This window comes from Lycium ferocissimum, chromosome 9, assembly GCF_029784015.1.
Source record: "Lycium ferocissimum isolate CSIRO_LF1 chromosome 9, AGI_CSIRO_Lferr_CH_V1, whole genome shotgun sequence".
NCBI lineage: Eukaryota > Viridiplantae > Streptophyta > Magnoliopsida > Solanales > Solanaceae > Lycium > Lycium ferocissimum.
The window spans coordinates 31,472,727-31,497,923 of record NC_081350.1 but is presented as its reverse complement, the minus strand read 5'-3'; the positions used below and the strand labels follow the sequence as shown (position 1 = coordinate 31,497,923).

The 25,197-nt window shown below is 35.1% G+C and overlaps 4 protein-coding genes across 4 annotated transcripts in view; 1 reads left to right on the top strand and 3 right to left on the bottom strand.

The window, feature by feature from the left end:
* Positions 1–1,598, bottom strand: LOC132031803 (uncharacterized). Its single transcript, XM_059421704.1, has 3 exons — positions 1,489–1,598; positions 699–966; positions 1–627 (listed from the first exon to the last, which is right to left on the bottom strand). Exons 1-3 carry the CDS (start codon positions 1,596–1,598, stop codon positions 1–3), a joined length of 1,005 nt encoding a protein of 334 aa, XP_059277687.1.
* An 11,601-nt stretch (positions 1,599–13,199) lies between these two features.
* On the top strand, positions 13,200–16,439 carry LOC132030273 (uncharacterized). The gene is made up of 3 exons (XM_059419837.1): positions 13,200–13,483; positions 13,621–13,741; positions 16,093–16,439. Exons 1-2 carry the CDS (start codon positions 13,416–13,418, stop codon positions 13,736–13,738), a joined length of 186 nt encoding a protein of 61 aa, XP_059275820.1. The 5' UTR covers positions 13,200–13,415; the 3' UTR covers positions 13,739–13,741; positions 16,093–16,439.
* A 1,211-nt stretch (positions 16,440–17,650) lies between these two features.
* The window catches only part of LOC132030271 (beta-amylase 3, chloroplastic-like), a 30,240-nt gene continuing 22,693 nt past the window's right edge, over positions 17,651–25,197 (bottom strand). The window contains exon 5 of the mRNA XM_059419835.1: positions 17,651–17,983. The gene's annotated coding sequence lies outside the window, so the exon portion shown is untranslated. The remainder of the gene's footprint in view (positions 17,984–25,197) is intronic.
* Positions 17,917–21,101, bottom strand: LOC132030270 (beta-amylase 3, chloroplastic-like). The gene is made up of 4 exons (XM_059419833.1): positions 20,398–21,101; positions 19,609–19,819; positions 18,873–18,983; positions 17,917–18,767 (listed from the first exon to the last, which is right to left on the bottom strand). Exons 1-4 carry the CDS (start codon positions 20,934–20,936, stop codon positions 17,976–17,978), a joined length of 1,653 nt encoding a protein of 550 aa, XP_059275816.1. The 5' UTR covers positions 20,937–21,101; the 3' UTR covers positions 17,917–17,975.

The following is a 25,197-nucleotide window of genomic DNA, read 5'->3' as shown; positions in this document are numbered from 1 at the left end:
TCAAATCATATTAATAAAACTCGTTACAAGTACATTATTACAATTCTCCTTCATCTTTTGAAAGGTATCCATAATAGCCTCATTAGAAATATTACTAAATACTTCTTTTTCTATATAAGGCACCAAACAACCAATGAAAAGCTCATCATCCATTCGATTTCGTAAGTCAGTCTTAATTAACTTCATCGCAAAGAAAGCTCTTTCAACTGTAGCCGTAGCAATTGGCAGAAGTAAAGAAAATTTCACTAGTCGGAACACGAGAGGATAAGTTCCATGCTTCTTTGTCTCTACTAGTGTCTTGGAAAAATCACAAAGTCCCTTAAGATCGGAAAACCTTTTATCATGATCACGGACGTCAACAATATAATTCTCAAGCTGAAAACGGAGGTCAATGCTAGCATGTTTATCAAAATCATCAAGGTACAACTCAACTAATATCAATATTTTTTCAATGTTAAAGCTTGAAAAAGAGTCAAATGGGTTCAAACAAGAAATTCCAAGAAGCAAGTCAGTTGTCTCCTCATCAAAGCGATTATTGAGTTCTTGAAGTTGCCAATCAATAATTTTATAACATATTGCAACTTGGTAGTGATGTAAAACAGTATACTCAGCAACTCTCCGAATGATCTTCCAAGGATAACATAAAACTCATCAAATTTAGGTATTGAAATATCATACTTGATACAAAATTTAGATACCTCATCAATAAGTGAATCCCAACCTTCTTCTCTTAGTTTTTGCAGTTGCTCGTTTGCCACTCCAACAAGTAGCATGGCATTTGCAATGTCTTGCTCTTTCTTTTGAAAAGTTGCATTAAGCTCACTTGTGATTGCTAAAACAGTGCGCATAAAGTGCAACATGAAGACAACCTCAAATGTTAAACATGCTTTATGATATCCCTTTGCCCTACACTTTTCTTCAAAACGGGCATTAACAGCAATAGCATCAAGTACATCAATGATAGGACTAAACATAAGAATAATTTTTTTAAAGGATTTGTAGTGAGATCCTCATCTAGTATCACCGGCTCTAGCAAGACCTAATTCTTGATTCAAGCCCCTACCAGTTTCAAGCTCGCCTTTACGTAATGCCTCTTCAATTTTTTTTTTGCTTGAGATTCACGAAGTTCATCTCTATGCTTGAAAGAAGCTCCAACCATATTTAATATATCGTAAAACCAACGACAAAAATTCAGGCACTTCATCACATCTTCTAGAAATCGCAACAAGAGTTAATTGGAGTTGATGAGCAAAACAATGAATAGAATGAGCACCTTTACTTTCTTTTTGTATCAAGATTTTAAGCCCATTTAAATCTCTTTGCATATTGCTTGCTCCATCATAACATTGTCCACGTATATAAGATGGGCTTAAAGAATGTTGAGCAAGTAAACCAACAATTTCATTTCCTAGGGACAAAGCACTAGTATCACGAACATGAATAATACCAATAAACCGCTCCATTATACTCCCCCTTCTATCAACATACCTCAAAACAATAGCCATTTGCTCCTTACATGACACATCATGAGATTCATCAACTGATATGGAAAAGTAATCATCATTTAAATCCTCAATGATATACTTAGTTGTTTCCATGCTACATGCAGTGATAATATCCCTTTGAATGTATGGAGAAGTCAACTGATTACTCTTTGAAGCTTTTTTAAATGCATCAACAATATTATCACATCGTTTAGTATACCGTCTAAGAAGTTCGGGAATGTTACGCCCTATTTTGAACTGGTCCAAGATAGTTTGCAACTTCCCGGTTCTTCTAACTAGTTTAAAAAGGGTTAGAGTCGCCACCTTATTTTTAAGAAAAAATAGGAAACCTATATGTATTTGTGTGTCTACTCCTTTTTTAGTCCTTGAAACATATGAGATTCTAGATAAGGGCTTTATTTACCCCGAGGGGAAGGTATTAAGCATCCATCAGAGCCTGTCCGAAGACAGTCCTTAAACTTAATTTAACTGAACACTAGAGGGGGATTATCTATCTGTTTATTATTATTATTATTACATGTTTTCAAAATGTTATGACTTCATGAAAAGCTACACTAGTTGATAATATACTAAGTGTATACAGTGTATAAAAATGTATTTATATCAAGTATTCATAAAGAATATATATTAAAAAAAAAGAATATATAAAGGAGTATACAGAGAATGTACCTCGTAAGTATAAAAGTGTATCTGTTAGTATAAAGAGTGTATATATGTTAGTGTAAAGATTGTATAAAAAAATTCAAGAGCATGTAAAATAAATATATCATGTATATAAAGAATGTATGTCTATGTATATAAAGGAATGTAGGTATGTGAAACATATAAAGAATGTATTTCAAATATAAAAGAGTGTATATCAATAAAAAAAATGTATAAAAAAATTGTATAACTAGATATATCAATGCATAAAGAATGTAAGAAGACTTTAAGAATATTCATTAGTGTAGAGATCTTATATAACAAAAGAATTCAAAAAAAGAAAGTGAAGTCGATTTGACTTGTTTCTACCGTTTCGTAAAAAAAAAAAATGTTTGTTTAATGAATATCATATCAAAAGAATAAGGAACAAAAAAATTGGTAAAAATAAGTATAAGAAATTGTGGATAAAAAATGAGTGAAAATGTGTAAAACCTCTAAAGAATAAAAGATTTGTAAATGAACGACTTAATATTTGCCTAGCGTCAAAATGTGGATTTAACTTAATTAAAATATGTATTAGTGTGCACGAAACAATATAAAATGTAAGTTGTATTAAAAGTGTATAAAGAATGGACTAGTATTTTTGTCTAAACGTCAAAAGTGTGAATTTATTTAGCAAAGTATTTATAGCAAGTCAATTTAATCTAGTTATGAAAGTATTGACGGCCTAAGTCTTACCTAAAGTAAATGATAATTTTAAATTTAACAAACAATTTGACAAGTAAATAAATATATCAACCCGTCATTCCAAAAATAAAGTTTCTACTATACCATGAGTTTATGTTTCGTACAGTTATAAAAAAAAAATGCGAAAAGTAAATACAAATAGTGATTCGATGAAGTCTTTGGGTTCCTTCCGAGTGTCGTCTTCGGGATGTATCTCCAGGAACCTGTATAAACACTTAGTAAAAGTGTTAGTAAGAGAATAAATAACTATCGAATGAATTAAAGAAATAATGAATAAACTTAAAATAAAAAACCCGTCTTTTATACAGGGGAGGCCTTGAAAATCGACGGAAATTTCTTCATCGGCCATTCAAGTATAGTAGTGGTTCTTTATCAAATTAAAAGATGACAAAACAGTCCAACTATTGGAGGGACAGCAACCAAACAAAAATGAAACAACTTAAACTAGCAACACAGTAAAAAAAAAAGGAAAAAAAAAAGAGCAAGATATTAGTGAACCAAAATGTAAAAACAGTCCAGTATTCATCATTGGCCACCGAAGGAGTATTTTCTGAGCATAAACCAACAAGAGTAATGTAAAATAGTCCGAAAGTGGCAACTGTAAAGGTGAGTAGCAAGCCAAAAATGTGAATCCAATGGAGAATCAGCCCATCATTACACACAAAAAAAAACACATTTAGCTATACGGAGCCACGATGGCATCTCCGGCCAAATCTTTGCTTAAAATCCAGCAACCAAAACAACCGTAAGCGAGCAAAAAATGTAAGAATCAGCTGTAGAAAACCACAAATAACTATACGAAACAGAGACAAGAACAACTGGGTATCGAAAAAAATAAAAAAAAAGCTTAGGATGAGGCCATGGAAACCAGCCATGGCGGATGCCGAAAAACACCCATTCGCCGGAGCACAAAGACTCCGGCCAGATCTGGAAAAGCAAGAAACAAAGGGAGGTACGCCCATGAAATCAAAAATAAAACAACGAAGAAAAGGAAAGAAAGAGAAGAAGGTGAGGCGGGCAGCGCTTAGCGGTGGTGGCTGGCGGCATCGTAGTGGTGGTGTGGTTGGGCTGGACGGAGGGGTGTGGTGAGGAAGATGAAGGGCAGTGTTTTCTATTTGTGGGGGTCGTGGTGGCTGTTTCGCGGTGGTTCGTTGATATCTCCGGCGCCGTGGGTTCGCCGGAGCTGGGCAGTGGGGGTGGTGTCGGCGCTAATAGAGGGAGACGAAGTGGGGAGTGAGAGGCGCGACTGTGGTGTGGTGGTTGTTGTTGGCTCGTTGTCTCCGTCCGTCCGGTAATCAAATCCGGCGGCGGCGAAATGGCGGAGAACAGAGGGAGGTGGGCGGTGTAGGGGCTGAAAATGGAGAAGGGAAGAGAATGATAGCTATGGCTTTTGTTTAGAATAAAAATCTGAAAATGTTTGTGTGTCTTATGAGTGGAAGATTGTGTAGAAGGTTAAATTAATCCCTCCCTTTTCTTATAATGCAAAATGGCCCGTTGCTTTGTCCAAAGAATAAAAGATTGCACCCCTTTGTCTCATTTACTTCTTTTAACTAATGTGTAAAGATGTATTAACCAATGGATGAAGAATCCAATCTATCACTTCAAATGTCATCTTTTAAAAAGTGACAAGACCTTGACTTGATCGAATTATTGCTCTGCGTTGAAGAATTAATTGCTCCGATTTTCTCTACATCGACGGACTGTAATAAAATATAGTTAACTAATACATCTATAAATAATAATGTAAGTATAAAATATAAATATTAATGTATAAGATATAAAAAATGTACTGCTATAAAATAAAGAGACAATCATTAATTACACAAAATGGTAGTATTACGCTGTACATGTGCAAAAATAATGATTCCTAAAAATGACAATAAATTGATAAAATTCCTAAAATAAGGATAATTATCGATAAATTGTCAAAAAATGCAAAAATGTGTAAAAAATGATATTTTGTGCACTTTAACGAATCAGGGCCCCCAAAACGTTAATTTTAAGCATGGCGAGCCAAAATTAGGTGTCAACAGGAAAAATATATAAAACCCCCCAACGTATCTTTCGGATTAATTATGACACACCCAACCTTTGCGGGCGACCTATTACCCCCTCGGTCTTATTTTTTCGTATTTTTGTACCTTTTTGGGCGACGCACCAAAAAAATTGATGCGTTCAGAGGTGGAGAGTGTTGCACACTCTCCGCCACATTGGTGCCACGTCACTGCCACTTTTTCTTTCTTTTTTTCATTTGATTTTTCTTTTATTAATTATATTTACACTAATTAACCATCAAACCATTAATTTTGTCTTCTTCATCACTAAACCCTTCTTCTTCTTCTTCTTCTTCTTCTTCTTCGTCTTCTTATTCTTCTTCATTTCAAGAAATTCATCAACCCATTTTCTTTCTCCATTAAAACACACACATTCAACCCATTTTCTTCCTCCATTAATACACACACACATTCAACCCATTTTCTTCCTCTATTAACAACACACATTCAACCCATTTTCTTCCTCCATTAACAACACACATTCAACCTATTTTCTTCCTCCATTAACACACACACATTCAACCCATTTTCTTCCTCCATTAACACACATTCAATTTAATCATCAATCATAAAGAGCTTATTTTCAAGAAACATTCAACTCATTTTCTTCCTCTATCAACACACACATTCAATTTCATCATAAACCCCCTTCTTCTTCTTCTTCATTTCAGCTCCCCCCCCCCCTCCCAAACCTGCTCCTCTTGCCCCACCCATTTGAAGAAATTGCTATTTGAAGGACAACTGTGCAATTTCTTCCTTTCTGGGCTATGTTCAATCATGGACTAGAATTTAACAACAATGGAAATGTTGTTTGTTAAATTCCATGAAAATTGTCCAACCCGCTCCTCTTGCCATTTGTTAAATTTCATGGAAATTCATGGGGAATGAAATTTAACAACAATGTAGAAATTGCACGAACTGCCCATGATTTCACGAACTGGGCTATGTTCAATCATGGCGACGTCGGTATGGTGGCGGCGGTGGCGGTGGGGGTGGTTGAGGAGAAAGAAGAAGAAAGAGAAAAAGGAGAAAGAAGAAGAAAGAGAAAAATAAATTGCAATTAGTAGCTTTAACAATTGAAATGTGGAAGAAAGGGAGGGTGGGGGTGGGTGAGAGGATAAAATATAAATAAATTTTTAAAAATTAATTTTTATTAAAATATAAAAACTATTTTTACTGCTTTCACTTGCTACTAATTTTTTTTGGTGCCACGTCAGCCAAAAAAGGTACAAAAATACATAAAAAATAAGGCCAGGGGGGTAATAGGTCACCCGCAAAGGTTGAGTGCGTCATAATTAATCCGAGTATACGTTGGAGATTTTTTTTATGTATTTTCCCATCAATATAGTTACCTTTATTAAAAGACGATTCGTCTTCACGATGCCCCCGAAATGATAATTCGTGGTTCAAAAGATATCTTATCACATCAATTGCAGCTTCTAAACGAGTTCGGTATTCTAACTTTGTTCGGTATTCTAACTTTTATTGATCAGACTGTTTAGCAAGTACACTTTGAATGGATTGTTTTTGTCTCATCAAATCTTCAAAGATTTCTTTTGGTGATTATGAACACTTTGTTTGGTCCACCAATATGCTCATTAAAACTTTTCTTCTTATTCCAACTTGTAAAACCTATCTTGAAAATACCTCTCCCCCTTGATTGATGTTTTCATCTTGAAACAAATAGCGATAAGCAAAAAAGTCGATCTTTTGTTACGAAGATATTCCAACCAATCATACTCATCAAGCCATTTAGAATTAAAATGACGCCACTTACCATACATATATCTCTTAGGAAACAAGTTCTTTCGAGGTTGGAAGGGACCTTGATGAATATATGATCTCCTTATTGCATCATGGTCATTTGGATGATATTTTCGAATAGCTACTTTTTCCCCAGGATCAGTTGGTAAGGAATTTAAATCAATTCCTTCATTTTGTCAATGTTGTTCCGACTCATTAGTTTTTTCTCCAAAGTCAATTGAATATGGCGTTGTTGAACTTGGCTTTGGACGCTTGGAAGATACTTTATGATAATATCGCTCCATTGAAATTTAGGCTGATGTGATGTAATCTACACAATTTGTAATTAAGGATCAAATATTTATTTAGAGATAGAATGATATGATAGAATTAACTTTTTTTTTTTTTGGTTATAACTTAGAAGACATAAAAAGTTATTAATCATTTTCCCTTTGACAATCTGGACTTTTTCTCATTTTTTATTTTAAAATTCGACAGGATTCGCCTACTATACATAAATAGGATATAATATTGATTAGTTCAGTAACTACAATATATAATTGCATTAAATATTGTGTTATGGATGCCTTCAGAAAATAAAATCAAACTCTGTTCTCAAATTGAAATTTTAACCATCTCGATAATAGCAAGACGTAAAATAAAAAGTTCATGTCAATAGCTCTTACGAGGATTAAAAACCGTAAAGAAAAAATAAAACATAGGTAAATTTAAATATCAATATAATGAACACTAAATAATTTCATTGTAGAAATTAGAAAGGAAATAAATTATTGTCATGAAAAAATTGCAAGCACTTAATAGAATATTATGGTGAAGAAAGTGCTAACCTGATGTGGCAATCGGGATAAAGAACGAGAAGAACTTATATTCTAATTTGAAAGGTGGGCAGCCATCAATTATATTCTAATTGATAAAAGAATTTTTAAGGTTATTGTTATATCTCGTATTCCGTACATTGGGACAATTCGGGTTAACTATGATAAGTTAGGGTCCAAACCATTCTGGGATACAAAGTCGGGACTTTTCGCCTTTGATTTTGTTTTGAAATATAATGGGTTCATGAATTTGTTGGCATGGAACAATTAGGAAAATTTGGGAACAAAAATGGAAATTGTGGAACTTGAAAATCATGCTTTTTCTCCTTGTTGTGGCCGTGTAGAGTGGGAGTGGCCCACACAATTTGTGGACAATTTTAATTAGTCACACTTGTGTGGCCAAGGACACTTGGATGAATTATATTAGAGCTTAAAAGATGACTTCTAGTCATCCTAAGTCATTCCAACACTTAGAAAAAAAAAAACAAGAAGTTGGGGAACCACCATTAGAGGCTCTCGGCCAACCAAAAAAAAAAAAATCAACTTTATTTCAAGCCCTTCCAAAATTATTTTGTTGATGCAAACCTACTATTTTGAGGTCCCGAAGTAGCGTGGAAGTGTCGTTGGAGCGATCAACCCGCTAGTTTTCATCTTTGGAAACCCTAGCCTATTGTGGAATTGAAGAGGAAAGGTAAGATTTGATTATGTTTTATGTGTTATAGAGGTTGTATGTATGTATGTTGTAGTATGCTAATATGAATAAAAATCATGAAAAATAGTATGTTGGAAGTGAGTTGTGTGCATGATGTTCTAGCGTAGTGCAAGTGGGTGTGTGTTGTGTGGTATTGGAGCAACGAATTAATGTCTAGTTGAAACTTTGTTGGGATTGTTGTAGGGTGGAGAAATGAATAAGAATCATAAGTATGTGTACATACGTGGTGTTGGCCGAAAATGATCATGGAATATGACAAAGAACGCATTAATGTCGCTTAGTGTTTTAGTCGTCGTCGCTATGAATTCTATGTTGGAAATGAATGTTGAATGACTCAAATTGATGTTGTTGTAGTTGTTGCGGAGTCGATTTGGAGGTTATTTTATATTTAATGTAATTTGTATGTTGATGAGAATAGCATTGTAGAATGTGAATTGTGGATGCAAATCATGACTTGAAAATGAGAATGCATTAAAGTGAGGTTCTGCCTGTGTGGAAATTTTGAATTCGGTAAATTGGAGCAATTTTTGGATTGTTGGAAATGTTATACGAATTGCTTAGAATGTCTTTAAATATGGTTGGTATGGGTTCGGGTTAGTATTTGAATGTATAAGTATCGATGTTGGCTTGAAGGTAAGCCGTTGAATTGAATTTATGAATGTTGTTGAATAATGGAAAAGAGAGTTATTATTGTCGTATTGCCTTCCGGATTGGTTTTTGATATTGCTAGGTTGGTTGTTGTTGTTATTGTTGATTGATTTAGCCGAGTTAAATTCTCGGGGTGGCCTATTTACAGGGGGAATCTTTTTCAAATTTCTGTAGAATTAAGGGCAAATTTGGAATTAAATGCCCAAAATGGCTATATCTAATGGTTGGCATATTATGAATTAATTGTAGACCTTGGGCAGCCCGAGACGTAGGTTGGATTTAGCTTGAGTTTGGATTTCATTGGAGAGCGTTTGAGGTATGTAAAGTAACCTTCTTTCTTTGGCATGCCTTAGTTCAAATTTGGCTATGACACGAACTTTGAGAAAACTCTACTCTCGCAATCCGAGCATGTTTATGATACGCATTTGTTTCTTGATATCCATATGTTGATGTTATGAAATATTGATCCTATGTTCTTGGAATTCTTGACTTGTAAAGTGCGCCAGAAAGTTTGGTTTTTAAAAAGTTATTCTTTAACGATTCAAAAAATACAAACGCCCATAACTTTCATTTAAAAGCTCGGATTGCCTTGAAGATTTTCGTAGAAAGGTTGTATGATGTTAGACGAGTATGTTTTCCATAGGCGGGCCCGGCTCGGGCCTACGCCGTCCACGGGTCCCGCGATGTTCCTTTATGTAATTTCGACAACTTTTGAAAAAGAGAATGTTGTAATTATTATTAGATTTCAAATATGACTATTTTACTTATCTTTTGGATTTATGACAATGGTCTTATGCACATGACGTTGGTACGTAATTATGATTTATGAATCGATTGTGAGATGTTCCGAGTGATATTCGAAAGAAAATCTGATTTGATTTTTGTTTTGGCTTATAAATGACGGTGTCGTTGTGATTAACATAGTAAGTCTTCGAAATTGTTTTGAAGCCGTATTTGGTTACATTTTTCGCCAAGTCCCGGCCGTTATGTTTTCGCACGCACTATGTTGTGATACAAATATGATGTGTATTCCGAAACATGATATGATGGTCGTATTTACCGACGCGTATATATTCGTGTTATGATATGACCGGTACGCCGAGCCCCCTTCGGTGGTCTTGGGTATGTATGCTATGTTGTATGTTATATATATGGACTCGGAAATATGATCGATTCGGGTTTCGCATCCTGGTGGGGCAAACCCAGTGGTGGGGCAAACCCGATGGTGGGGAAAACCCGGCGATGACGCAAAATTTCACATTGGTTTAGGCAAATCACTATTGGTTTAGGCAAATCCCACATCAGTCTAGGCAAATCCCCACGTTGGTTTAGGCGAATCCCACATCGGTTAATGTCGTAAATTTCATATGATAAGGTATGATGTTATGATGTGCTTCGGTGTATATATATAATCTATACTTCGGGAGTAAGCGTGTTGGTATTCGATTATTATAATTGTTTCTGTTCCCGTTGCATGACTTGCGTGTCGGGTGACGAGATTTTGAGATTCTGGTTATTATGTTTACTTTTTATACTACTGTTCGATCATGATTCGATTTGTTACTATATTCTGCTTTGCATACTCGGTACGTATTCGTACCGACCCCCTTTCTTCTAGAGCCGCGTTTCGTGCCGCGGTACGGATACGCGTTTTGGTGATCCATCGGCGTAGGATTTCCGTTCTGTTTGTTTTGAGTGCTCCCCTTGTTCGGAGCCGATATTTTGGGTATATACTCTTTGGTGTACATGTTTATGTTTGTTCGGGGGTACGGCGGGGCCCCGTGCGTCGTCGTGATTTACGTTGTTCCGTGGGGTACGTAGACACGGATGTGGGTTATGTACGGTTTGTTCGGATGCGACGTGTGAGTTGTGTTTAGGCGGCTTGAATCCCTTGGTGCGGCCTTGTCGGCTGCGTGTAAATATGCTTTGACATGTTATGTATATTATGACAGCCTTACCGGCTTCTGTACAGTTTATGTATTTGTATGCGTCCATTTGGAGCCACGTTTGATATTTATAGATATATAAGCCATCCGTATGTGATTCTGTTTGATAAGTGCGTTTGGGTGCCCAGCTCGGGCACTAGTCACGACCTACGGGGTTGGGTCGTGACAGTTATGACTTATGAGTTCTTTTTAGGGTTTTAGCTTTTAAGTTACTTGACCAATTTGGTATAGAATTAGAGTAGGAAACGGCTAAGTTATTTTACTAGTTTTAGGACCCACTACCATTTTGTTCCAGTTATATTTTAGTTGTTTTATTGATTTAAGGTTTAAATCATATAGTATAAGCAAAAAAATAAATAAGGCCAGGCGAGTTTAAACTCGCGACCTCGCCTTAAAAGTGGAGCTCCTTACCGTACCAACACACACCTTTGTGCTAAAGCGGTGTCACTTTATTCTTTTTACCTTTTACTTTCGTACCATTTATTTTTTATATATGTATATTTAGTAAAAAAATTAGACTGATATGATCCTAAAAAGCTCATTGGCGATTATGAAGGCTAAAACTTGTGTAGAGCTTTGGATGTGCATTTCCATGCCACACGCCCTTGGAAGAGGAAGATGGGGCCTCTGGAGGCCATTGAAGAGTAAGCCACAAGGGTGTGGATGATTGCTTGGAAGAGACATAGAGATGAAGGCCCATTGAATCAAGCCATACAAAGCGGCTAGAAATGCAAACCTGGTTAGAAGTACAATTCATGGCTAAGGTGTGTAATTCGTGGCTAAGAATACAATTCAAGGCTAAGGGTGCAATTCGAGGCTATAATTGCAAGGCATGGGCGTGTGAAGCATTGAAGGGCCCATGTGGGTTATTTTCGCAAAGTGCCACTTTAGGGCCTTTGTTGTAATAAGCTTTACTATAAATAGTTTCCTTAGTCTTCATTTACAATTAGCTTGAGATATATGATGAAACTCTTACGAGTGTAGTTCTCCTTCAATGGAGTTTAGGTTATGTTAGGATTAGCTAGTTTTAGATAGTGGGTGGATTCCCTTAACTCTTACCTTGAATCTCTCTTGGATAATCTAGGATTAGATTTCCATGTATGAGTTTAAGTCTTTTCTTCCTTTGAATGAAATAATCTTAGATTGTTGATTAATAGGTGTAGGTTTCCTTCCTATGTTGATTAGTCACAATTATAATTTGATTAATTCCCTTCTTTCTTCTAAATCTCATCCTCTTTTCTTCAATTCTCATCCCAATTTCTTGTTATCCTTTAATTCAGTGTTTTTGTGATTGATTTGGTGTTTCCCCCAAATCGATTCGTGTCATCGATGAAACAGTGTCACGTGACACCCCTCGGACCAACATAAATCGGCCCCTGTTGATATAGAGCCCGCTTGGATTAGTTGAAAAAAATCGCTTTTAAGCATAAATAAGCAGTTACGTGTTTGGATAAAAGTGCTTAAAGGGTTCTTAGAAGTAAGAGTAATATTGGAATTAACATAAAATATAAGGGATAAAATGATAAAGTTGTTGGTCAAACCAACATGGCTTTTAAGTCAAAAAAAAAAAAAAAAGTTAGGGTTGAACAACTTTTTGGTTTTGACTTATTTTAAGCACTTTTTAACTTAATTTAAGCTATTTTCTATTTTTGTCAAACACCCAAATAAGTTAAAAATGGCTTATGACCAACTTATAAGCCAATCCAAATGGGCTCATAATTAAGATTGGTCCAAATATGTCCTTATTCATTAAGGTGGGAGCTTTTCAATACATGAATCATTTTTTTTTACAAAGAAAAATGGTCATTTTTGTTCCTCGATCTTTATGAAATTGTCTAAATTTGTCATCCGTTAATAGTGTGAGTCAAATATACCCCTATTTTATAAGATCGATCTAAATATGTTCTTGTTCATTAAAGTGGAAGCTTTCCAACACATGAGTCTTTTTTACAAAAAATTAATAAAATAAAAATAAAATCAAATTACCATTGAACTTGTGAAATAGTCTAATTTCGTCAATTCAATTGCAAATATGTCGAACACTTCCAATGATAGAGATAAAATAAAATGGTATACAACAATAAAACATGCTTATATAAGTAATTACTTACTAGAAATAACTTTAAAATTATTTTTATTTGTCTCATCAAGCTTAGCTAATTCTTTCTCAATCATCTTGACCGAAACTTGTATACAATACTTGTGCGGAGATGCATGCATAAAGATTTGAAATCCTTTTCTTATATGAATCTTAAGGACAACCTCGACAGGATCCTACCCTATTCTCGAACCCTCTGCCGCGCTCTGCCCTGGCCGCATTTCCTCAAATTAGAGCAAATAAATAGTTAAAAATCTTCCATTTATTGCTAATGGGAAAATTTCATTCCTCCCTCCCAATTCAAAAAGAAAAGAGAAAAGGATATTGATAAAGAAAAACAAAAAGTAATGGGACTCAAGTGTGCGTAAAAATATTTCAGTTGTGGCCCTTCCTGAATCTTGAAATCTACCTTAATAAACCCAGTTCTTAATTGATCTTGCCAGAGGAGGAGACACAAACACTCAATACTAATAATTCGATAAATATGCAGAAGAGCTTCACTCTCCTACAGACAATTGCTATTTCAGGTGTATTCTCTGCCGTTTCTGGCTGGTAATAATAACCTCTATTATTATTTTCTCGCATACGCACAAATGTAAAAAGAAAGCTATTTTCACCTCAATTTCTGTTACAAAATCTGAATTGTGTTTTTTATTTTGTTGGATCTACGAATTTGTTATTGTTATTAGGTATGGATTCGTGTTCGGGAGAGAATCTGCTAGGAAGGATCTAGAAGGTTTGATTGAAACTCTTCGCAATTCCAATTCCAACACCGTTTCACCTCCTCCTTCTCACTCTCAAGAGTAGCAGGTATTCTACACTCTTTTTTTTTTTCTCTATATAACCTTCACCCCCCACACACCTCCCCCCCCCGGGGGAATTACTATCTACTCCGTATTTACTTTGTATCTTGCTTTTTGAATAAATGAACACGATCATTCATAATACCATCTCAGTATATTTATATACCATGATGGTATCATGGAGGACTAAAGAGAAGGACTGAAGCATCTTCCATGATACCATTTCAGTATATACCATGTTGGTATCATAAATGCGGGGCATCTCGGGTAAATATTTTTGATTTTTTTTGGGAGTACGAAAGTAATGGGGGTATGCTCGGGTAATTATTTTTGTTTGAGGGGGCATGCGTGATCTTTCCCCACTTTACATAGCCAATTTAACAACAGAAATCTGCATAAAATCTGCAGAATAATTTCAACAGCCTAATCTTTGTTTAAAATTTAAATTCAAATAAAGTAGACTCATCCTACAACTAACTACTTATTGTTCAAGTAAATCAGTAGTAACTAACGCAATTTTCAACATTTTTTTTTTCGTTTTGAGCCGAGGGTCTTTCGGAAACAACATCTCTACCTCACAAAGGCAGGGGTAAGATCTGCGTACATCCTACCCTCGCTAGACACCACCCTTGTGGGATTCACCGTGTATGTTGTTGTTGTTTACCTTTCCCCCCCTGTTTGATAAGTATGTGTCACAAATTTCTTCTGTATACGGAAAAAGGAGGGATTCATATTAACTTCCGAATAGTGATAGATGATTGGGTGGCATTCGTAGAAAATCATGTGTTTGTGTAATGTTTCTACTTTTTGGTATACTTCTTGTATACGGGCTAGTGAATGCCCTTTTATTAATAATGTTCTTACTTTAAAAAAAAAAAAAAAAAAAAGGAAGATTGCCAAACAATTTGGTGTAGATGTAAAATAATTTTAGGTTTACTTAGATGTATTGTGTTAATTGGATTGGATTTGATTGCAATGTGCTAGGAGCCTTAGCTGCTCAATCATGAAACTTGGAAAAAGGTTACGGTATGAATGCGATTATTTACTTTACCATCTGTTGTAGTATGTCGACTTCTGATGAATAGACATGATTACACTTTGGTGATTACAATGCAGTTGCTACTAATTTATGATGCTTGGGCTATTGAAAAATTATTGTTACAGTTTTGTTAATTTGAAGCTGACATTATGCTTTAGGTATGCTTGTATGGGGTACGAAAACTGCTGTTACCATTTTGTTAGTTTGAAAATGACATTGTGCTTGAGGGATGCTTGTATATGATGGAAAATGACAAGAGAACATTGCCCATTTTGGTTGTTTACGCTTCTTAATCTTATAGGTTTAAGTAAGAGATTTTATAACTTACCTTATCAAGAAAAAAAGTAAGGTATTCTATAAATACAGGAAGGTAGGTAAGTTTTTTGAAACAAATGCAGGTAAAATTACTCCTTTTCCTACTGATTCTTGTGATTCAATTAGTTTATACAAATTCTTGAAGGATTTGTGAGAGGGGCAATCTTTTTCCTATTTTTATTTTCTTTTCTTAGGTTTATCAGCTCTATTTATGAGCAGGACTTTGATATATGACATGGTCTCTACCCTTATAAAAGTTCACCTAACAAGTATTACTTTCATTTTAGCGTGGAATAGCTAAGACATTCATTTGAGAAAAAGGATAGATATGATTGCTATATCTTTGGTTTCTAAAGTTAAAAAATTATTTAGTTAGTTAATCACCCAGAAAAGTTAGAAAAAGTGCGTTCTAGAGATTTTGGTGGAATTGTCTGATGAATCATGGAATAATTGCAATGTGGGAATTCTGGGGCATACTAGCTGCTATGTTTTTCTTTGCCTCTCTTTTATAACCAAGAAATCTAGAGCCCATGGCGCATGGTTCGAAACACGGTGATTTTCTTTGCCCCCATAATCTTCTCCACTTAAATTCCAGGCTTCTATATGCAGCAGCGTTCAAACTCGTGATGTACACCTAACCCATACATCCCACGCTCTAACCACTAGACCAAAGGCTTGGGGGCGATTTACTTTGCCTTTCTGTATTACTGAGGACACCCTGTCCTCTTTTAATCAGTTGCAACAATAAGTCAAATAGTGATGAACTGAAAGCTTTCAGAGTTCTTGAATACTTGAATTGCATGTCATTATTGACTTTGCGCAGTCATTACTTTGATCCCATTAGTTGGTACTTAAACAAAATGATCCAGACACGATTCTCAATTAATGAACCGGCCACGTCTTCTTAATGGACAAAAGCAATTTCTATCACATTTCCTCACCAGAACTAATCTTGTTATCTTTGTAAAAGCTATCTTCTTTTTAATCTTTGTCTTCAATTGCAGGTGCTAGGGAAAACTAAGATGATTTGAGTTTGGATGACTCAAGAGAATGATGCCTCATTTCTTATTGAAGCTGAGACAACTGAAGGTACACAGATGTTGGTACAAAGCTCTTTGAGTGTGTGACAGCAACTTAGATTTCATGTTTTTCTCGTTCTTCTGCTGGAAAATTTACGTCCTTGTTCATGATAACTAAATTACCTTTACTAGTGAGACAGAAGTCTGTATTGTGTTGTTCTTCATTGAGAAGAAAGTAGTAAAATGGTGTTGGATATCAGATATTAATTCTTGACTACTGGCTTGTTTTGTCCAGTCCATGCAATTATGTAAGTTCTGCAGTAGAAACTCTATCTGGAAGTTTCATGTTAGAAGTATTATTTAGTCACCATTCTAGTTTTGATTAAAAAGGTGAGGACTCTAATATATTGGTTTTGGCATATAATGGGATCTGTCCATCATAGATTCATCCTGTTTGGGCTTTGTCTTTCACGGGACATTGACACTGGTATCTTGTTCCTCTTGTAAGGGTGAGAAAAGGGACAATCTCGAAAGATCTTGTAAAGTTGTGTCAATACCTTTGGATGCGAGGAAACTTCATTTCTGTTTCTTTTGATTTTTGTCCTGGTAAATGCCTTTTCCATCCACTTATTGACGAAGCTAAACCTCAGTTAAGAAGTATGGCGCATGGCAGTCCATAATTTTTTCTTTGTGGGAGGAAAAAGTCATGATAGGCAGACATCCGGAAGAAGATCTAAAAACGTCTGCCATAATTTTCCTCATATTATCATTCTGCTTTAGGTTAATTTAGTAATTGCCACAGAAACCATGGAATAAATCTATTAAAGTACATAGGCTGTAGGACATGTATATAGCAAGTCAATATTGCTGTTATTTTGTGCCTCTTTGTTTTCTATTTTCTTTTATAAAAAAAGCTCCAAAGATCCTTGCATTTTTATTATGGCTGAGAAGATAATATATGTGTGACAAATATCTTTAAGCTGTGAACTTTGTTCAATAATACTGTCAAATATTCTTAAACATGTTTAAATAAACAATGCTAGAGCTCAAAAATAATCTTTGGAGTCTCGAAAGCCTGACTTATCACCACGTTGCTTTATAATCTGTAGGCAAGAGTTGTTGCATTAGATGGTTTTTCTATGATGAATTGGGTAGTGGTGATATTTTTTTTTATTTTTTTTTATGACATGGGAACCCGCAGCCGCTACCCTTCGGGTGCGTACAGGGTAAACCCAGCTCCTGTGCAATAGTTTGCAAACCACATAGGAGAGATAACTCGCACTACGCTCAAGGGCGGCGACGAGCTCGACCGGAAGGCAAATCTCCTCTTGTTGTGGCGGGGAGCGAGGGGTTTCGAACCTGAGACCTCCATTATGAAAGTCCCATGCTCAACCAACTGAGCACCCTTGCGGGTAGGTAGTGGTGATATTCTCAACTTAAAATATCCATTGGGCTAGTGACACGTTTATCATTCAAGTGAGTTGCTTGTTGATAATTAATACCTCAAAGGAAAAAAGCGTAAATATTAATGGGAAAATGCGTCTGTAGGAAGCAATATTATTAGCTCCTTAATTTCAATAATTTCAATAACAATTGTGGAAGGCAGAACATTTTTATTCTTGTACAAAAAAAAAAAAAGAATATGCTCATCCAAATCCTTGTATGATACTGTCTCATTGTCCCAATGACCCCGAGCTTCGCAACCTCTGAACCAGGGTGGAAAAGATTGACATGCTTAGCTTCTTTTTCTTGTCTTCTATAGTTTAGTTTCAGACAGACTCAAATTCTTCTGGACTCTTTTAGGTGCTATGAGTATGGCACTTTAGTACTTCGTGCCGCTTTTCTCTGCTAATTTACAATGGGATGACTTACACTACTGCGACCTCTGTAGCTTTCTTAGAATCACTCTTTTCGATAAATCTTACATAGAGGTCTGTCCTGGTTGAGTCACACTCTGGAAGGCTAGCATTTCGACCTCCTTCCGACATGCTTTTCACGAATTGCACTAGATTCCGCCAATTTTGTGGCTCAAACAACCGTTTGTTCATTCTCAAGAATGTAAATGCACTCAATCCATTTCCAGAATCTGACATGCTTGTTGCCAAAACTTGAGAATACGCTCCTTCATCATACCTCTCTAGAGCATTTTCTCCAGCAAGTTCTACTTCAGCAGTTCTTGTTGCAGTTTTAACTTGTCGAACTAAGCCTTCTGGTGAGCAGTTCGCACTCTGGGGCTGTTCACCATCCCTCATTTCCATACATGTAAAGTTAAGTACAACACTATGTTTTGCTAACATGCGTGCTATAGGGAGATACCCATCTCTGTGTCTTGTATTATAATATCCAGCCGTTAATTCTGCAGCATGTGATCTAGTATTGTAATGCCAGTGAATCCCAGCTACCTTTCCAGATAGCTTAGCCCCCGTTCCTTGGTATATACTTTTTCCTGCTGCTAGGATTCTGTCACCATGCTCCAGTAGCTTTCCTGAATACCATTCTAGGAAGAACTGTCCATATTCACTGTTCCATGTTCCATCCCTTTGAAAAAACCCAGTGTCCTCGGGAAACTGATTGTACTGCCCAGAGTCGTGAGGCCCTCCCTGGCCCCACTCATCCTTTCCAGCTGCCTTGGCGGCTGCTGCCAGTGAAGCTCTCATGTACTGCATTGCAACGGGAAAAAAAATGTTAATTTTTTTTTTTCTGAGACTAGTCATGTGATCAACAAGATTATTTTAATATTTCAAGCCATAGATGCAAGTAGTTACCTTGTCATAGCATTGGAATTCTCCAATTCCAGGAAACCTCCATGTACCATTGCTTTCTGGATAGGATGGATATCTTAGCTCCCCACAAGGACCCATTCCCACTTGAATTTCCTGTAGAAGAAAACATAACGTCAATTTCAAGTTTTCTTACCATTTTAGCTTGGAAAATATAACAAGAGTATATTAGGAGGTCCCTCGTGTCATTTGCACGACTCTATATACTTTAGTGGTCCACCTTTTAGATTCGTAACCAACAAATTAAGTGGACCATATGAGACTGACATGAAGTAACTTTTTGATTTTGCTGATTCACTTGCTTTCTTATCCACCTTTTGCTCTTTTGGGTAAGTAGCCTGATCTATTTTTGTTTAGATTACTTCAAATTAAGCTTCAATCAATATTTCTTCTGGATTTGGATAAATGATCTAATCTCTATCCTAACGGGAACTACGACAGTATGACCTGCAGTTGGTTTCATGTTTAAACTTTTTTCTTTTAACATTAATTATCAGCTTCAGTTTCCAACTAACTCATATTCTCCCTTGACGAAAGATGCGTCAATTTATGCCTGCTTGTGTGTGTTCCAAAGCTTATGCTTGAAGTTTTGATTGATGTTGCTTGAAGTTTTGATTGATGTTATGGTGAATTAATAGGAAGTGTACTACCATTATTAAAAAAAAAAGGTGTACTATTGAAGTAATGACACAGGATATGTGATTGTAAACAGAAATCTTACCACTATGACGCTTCCCAAGTAATCATTGAATCTTTCTCTGAAGCTCCTCATATAGTCAGTATACACCTGAATCGGTGTTCTTCCTTTGAGTACTGGTAACTGATCACAGCCTAAGGAAATATACTCGGGATTTCTCCGGCCTGATCTATCTGTGTAGACAAGGTCAGGATTCTTGCTGATTTCTTCAAGTACCCATGGAGGTAGAGGAATACTGCAAAATGCATAACATTTGATTTTTAGAACTGAGAGCCTGAATTGTAAAAAGAAATTCTAATTCCACTTGAATTATTCCTTTAAAAGCTACCTACCTATTACTTTAGATTGAAGCAAAATAGGTCTTTGGTCGAAGATAGTAATTTTGTCAACTATTTCAAAGCACAAGGATTGGAAATTTGAAGAAAACTGAGATTCTATAGGTGTATTGGATATTTTGAGGAAAAGACTATTCTTCATTTCCGTTAATGTTTTTAAGAAACACTACTAACATGATGATAAAAGTGCCTTACTGGTGTTGTGATTTGGAATTATCAGAACAGAAAGGTAAACTTCCTAGTTCATCAGAAACTAACTAGATTATTCATGAATCCGTGAAAATAATGGTGTATTAGTACGGATTGCTATTTAAACGGGGTTTGAAGATTTACTAACTCTATAGTAGTGCAGCTTATTATAGCCTAATTGAAATAGAGCAGAATATAACTAGATCTTTATAAAATTAGATTTGAAGTGATTGGCCATTAGTTAAGGTATAAAACATAAACTGCAAAAAAGACCTATGTATATTAGTACCTGCAAGAGTCTCCAACATTTCCACCACACTGATGAAAAGACATGACAACTTGAAGCTTCAAGCCATGTTCTTGACACATCTTGACCAGTTCAGCATATCCTTCCCAGTTATACTTCAGGGGTCCATCTTTCTCCACCAATCCCCACCAAGCATCCACCATTACCCCTTCAGCTCCACTACTTTTCAAGGCCATCAAACTCGCGTTCATCGCTCTTGGCTTGTTCAACTTCCCTCCCATTGTCATGGTGTCAAGTGGCAGCATCACAAAAACAGGTACCTTTGTACTGCTATTGCTGTGAGTAGTTGTTAACTCATGTAGCTTCTCTCTTTTCTCATTTTTCCTCACTTCCATGGGATTAACCATGATTTTTTCATGGGAGAGTTGAGCTTCTTGCATCGAACTCTTCGTTATGAGCCGGCAAGAAGGCTTGGTACTTTGTGCAAAAGAAACCATGCCTAAGAAATCATCAGGTGTTTTAACACCTTTGGTTTCTTTTAAATTGATAAAAGAAGTTGATGATTGAAATGTTAAAGTCATTTGTTGTTGCTGTTTTTGATAATAGAATATGTTTAAACAGAAGATGTAGGAAATAGGAATGTGTTGTTTTGGATAATAGAAGATATAGTATTGTACTGATAAATAGAAGATGTAGGCATGGAGAAGTTGTAGATGTGTATTTATAATGTAAGATTCCTTAAGGTTTGAGGTGCATGAAGGAGACAAGGTCTGCTGGTGGGGTCTATTTAGAATGTAAAAAAAGGTGCAAAGTTCAAAACAAGTCAGCTTACTTTTCAATGTCTGTCCTCTACCTGACGTGGTGACACATATAACAACCATTTTATATTACTCTTTTTATGTTCTCAATATTACACCAAGTCAATTAAAAAAAATTTCAATGTGAAATAAAAATTGTCAAATTATACATCCATTCAGAGATTATTCTTCTACTGTCCTTTAAATATTACTTGCATTTGATATAGGAGTTTGACTTATTGTAAAGTTACATTCTTCTTATTTCAGCTGTAAACAAAAGAATCAGTTATGGGAAATACTAGCATCTTAATCTGATTGAGAACCGTCTATTTTTTTTTATTTTTTTTCACTATCGGTATCAGGGTTACCTTGAAAAAACTACAGATGAACTGCTTATAATAAATGGACTATTAATAGTGTAAAAGTTGGTTAAACCTTTGAGAATATGAGGGTAATCTACGTGGCATGTTTAATGTTTTGAGGTAATTTCCACGTTATCTGTACCTGTCCTATAAAACTCGTTTTTAAGATCTGATTACAGTGTTATTAGTAATAGAAACATTAGAAAAACGCGTTACTGGATAAACATGAAAGAAGAAGTCCTTGTGTTTGCTGAGTCACCTCCTTGACAATTTTGGTGCTTAGTGCCAATGTGTCATCCAGTCAGCCACATGTTGTCTCTGTTTAATATGGTAAATGTTTATGGTAGAAGCAGCTTTCTCCCCCCAATCCTTTTTTCACATTCTGCTGGGGTGAAAAAGGAGAGGTGAAGGGCACCGAGGGTGTGGTGTACTGGGCTAACAGAATGAGTTGAGAGTTACGAAGTCTCATGTTAAAATTTCAGTGGAGACAAAAACACTAGGTTATCTGTGTTGGTGGAAGGTAATAAATACTTCGTGGAATTAGTAGAAAAGCGTGCAAGTTGGTCTGAATACTACAATTATTAACAAAAGAAAAAGGAGGTAAAAGAAAATGAAGAGTAAAAGTAAAGATGTATGAATTTTCCCTTTTCATGCTCTTGAATTATTTATTCACGAATGAATTTGCGAAAGACAATTGAAATATTTGATCTTGACTTCGAAGAGCAGAGGAGACCTAAGATTTAAGTTTTATGAATTTAATCTTTAAGATGTTTAGTATTGAAGTCATTGTAATTTCAAAATTATTCACCCTTGTGTAGAGCTGGTGCGACTGGTGTCTGTGCATAGGGTGAAAAAGTATTACGTGTTGGAATTAAGATATGATTTTGAGATAATTTACTTCTACACGAATGATATTACGAAGGGAAAAACGCAAGAACGAAGGGGTATTTCACTTGGGCAAGTACCAATTGGTTTTCTTTCTTCCTTAAACTTGACAGAATTTGAGTGAGGATATCTTAGTATAGCCTTGCTTATTAGTCCTTCCAAATTCTGAGATGAAAGAAGCTAAAAAAATATAAGCACAAATGCAAATGAGAAGCAGCATTTTGAATATGCTTTAACAGTAAGATATTATTTGCAAAAAGGGAGTCTGTACAATACTTGTAGATATTTCTAAGGCCTTTAACTTCAAGATACTTGGCACTATATTTGTAGATATTTCTAAGATCTTTAACTTCAAGATACTTCTCAAGTTTCAAGTTTCATTAACTTTTTTATTGGGGAAAAAAGTGTATATGAAAGGGATAAGGCACCATTATACTCGAACTATAAATTCTTTACGACACACCTTACCTTTCCCCGGGCCCTATTACCCCCCTAAACTTATTTAAAACGGAATAATTACCCCTAAATGCTGATGTGGCAAAGAGAGTGTGTTTATTTCTCTTTGAGAAGTGAAAACATAAAAAAGGGAAAACTTAATTTTTTTTTCTTAAGAATGCATTTTCTTAAAAATTTGAAAATAAATCTAGGCTTCCACATTTAGTTTTAAAAAACGGGTTTTCCACATGTTAAGAAAATAATCAATTTTTCCAAAATTTTATAAAAATTCAGCTTTTTTCACATTTTGGCAAGAAAAACACTTTTCCGGATTTTATTTGAAAAATAAAGTGTCCTAAGAAAATGAAATCATGAAAATCAAGATTTTTTAAGACATTTTAAAAAAATAATCAAGTTTTCCATATTTTTAACAAATCCATTTTTCCATATTTAAAAAAAAAATCATTTTTCAGTTTTTTTTTTCTTTTTCAAAAACGGGTTTTTAAACCAAAAAAAAAAATTCAATTTTTTTTTTAAAAGGGTTTTAAAAATCCTTTTTTTAAAAGAAAATTCTGTTTTTTAATCCATGTTTTTAGTTTTTTATTTTTATTTTTAAATGGGTTTAAAAAAAATCAAATTTTCAAATTAAAAAAAAAAAGACGGGTTTTAAAACTCATTTTTTTTAATGAAAATTCAGTTTTTTATTTTTATTTTAAAAAAAATTGACACGTAAGCTGAAAAAATTTAAAAAAAAAAAAAAAAGAAAACAAATAAATACACATGTGGCAAGGAGAGTGTATGTCACTCTCCCATATGAGAGTGGGCATCAGCGTTTGGGGGAATTATTCCGTTTTAAATAAGTTTAGGGGTAATAGGACCGCAGGAAGGTAAGGTGTGTGTTAAAAGTCGGGTATAGTTCGGGGGGGGGGGTAACGGTGCCTTATCCCTATATGAAAACAATAACATTGTCAAATTAATAGAGGTGAAATAATGAGGTGTCCCTGGTTTTCTTTTCCCACTAAATTCTCAGCCACATTTGTGGTGTTAATCAGTGAGTGGTTTTCTTTTGCCAAAATTATTCAACTCCCACAGGCCACAAAACATAGCTTACCTTCTACGTGGCCTATAACTAAAAAACAAAACTTGCTCTTCATTCCTACGTGGATAACCAAAACAAGAAATCTTCACTTTCCCTTATATTCCACTGTTTTATTTTTCGGAAGTAATAAAGTATTGGCTTTCCTTTTCTTAGAATTTCATTTTTCCCTTTTCTCAAGAACCATTGCAAGTCAGCGAAGACTACTCCTTTTGATCCATATTTATACAATGTTGATTTGTTGTCGAACAAATGCTTTTGAATTTTGAGTAATTACAAAATTTTAAAAAGTTGCCGTGATGGATTAGCCGTAGACCGTAGTTTTTGGATATTTTATCTGGTTTGCCATTAAGCTTTTTAATGTCGGTGAAATGCATGCTTTGAAGCAAGGAAGGAAAAGAAAAGCTTCTTAATGGTGGACTATAAAATGATTTATAGATGTCGCCTAAACTTTCAAAATTTTGTTTATTTTATAAAAATATTTTTGAAGGATAATAACTTGTGTTTGGTTAACCAATTTGCAAAAACAAAAAAAAAACTTCTGTGAATAAACCTTCTTCTTCTTTTAGCTTCTATTATTTCTCAAAATCACTTATTTTCCGAAAAATTTGGTCAAATGCTTCAACTTTCCAAAATAGGCTATAAATGGAAAACCTTCTCAATAAATGACTTTAATCCTAGCCATATATTTCATTTTTGTTCCACAAATACGTGGATCAACAATAGAGGGTGCAAATATCATCCATCTAAATTGAATCTTAGGACCTCCTGGCTCCTGATCATTGTTGCGAAATGAGATTTTCCCTATTCCCTTAATAACTTCTGAAAAACAAAAACTACACATGACTCTCCCAAAATAAAGGAAAGAACAAGAAAACAATAAATGCTGCTTCTTGTTTTCAAACATTTCTTTTTTATATATTTTTGCGGGGAAACATTGACCTTTTTTTTTTTTTTTTTTTTTTTTTTCTTTGAACAGCTCGAATAACTCGATTTCTGTTCTCAATGTTCTAAGAGGGCATTCTAATTTCTTTAAAAAAAAAAAGTCTACTATAGAGCTTAATTGACCATGATTGGCAATTTGACATGTAGGGTTATTCAACAAAATCACCAAGAACCACCAACTCAACCTAAGACCAATTAGACATAATTAAGATTAAAGATACAAGAATTTGAGGATTTTTTTTTGGGTGTTGAAAGGACTTATATCAAAACAAACTTACTTACATACAAACTGGTGCATCTCCCATTACAATATTTACATTAG

Excerpts from the sequence above, each read along its gene's own strand:
- LOC132030270 (XM_059419833.1), bottom strand. The coding sequence starts at position 20,936 with ATGACTTTAACATTTCAATCATCAACTTCTTTTATCAATTTAAAAGAA. Across the intron at positions 19,820-20,397 it reads AATGTTGGAGACTCTTGCAG|TATTCCTCTACCTCCATGGG; the intron begins GTACTAATATAC and ends TGCATTTTGCAG. Across the intron at positions 18,768-18,872 it reads AATTCCAATGCTATGACAAG|TACATGAGAGCTTCACTGGC; the intron begins GTAACTACTTGC and ends GTTGCAATGCAG.
- LOC132031803 (XM_059421704.1), bottom strand. The coding sequence starts at position 1,598 with ATGGAAACAACTAAGTATATCATTGAGGATTTAAATGATGATTACTTT. Across the intron at positions 967-1,488 it reads CAAATGGCTATTGTTTTGAG|TCCTATCATTGATGTACTTG; the intron begins GTATGTTGATAG and ends TCTTATGTTTAG. Across the intron at positions 628-698 it reads GGGATTCACTTATTGATGAG|ATCATTCGGAGAGTTGCTGA; the intron begins GTATCTAAATTT and ends TATCCTTGGAAG.
- LOC132030273 (XM_059419837.1), top strand. The coding sequence starts at position 13,416 with ATGCAGAAGAGCTTCACTCTCCTACAGACAATTGCTATTTCAGGTGTA. Across the intron at positions 13,484-13,620 it reads TTCTCTGCCGTTTCTGGCTG|GTATGGATTCGTGTTCGGGA; the intron begins GTAATAATAACC and ends TATTGTTATTAG.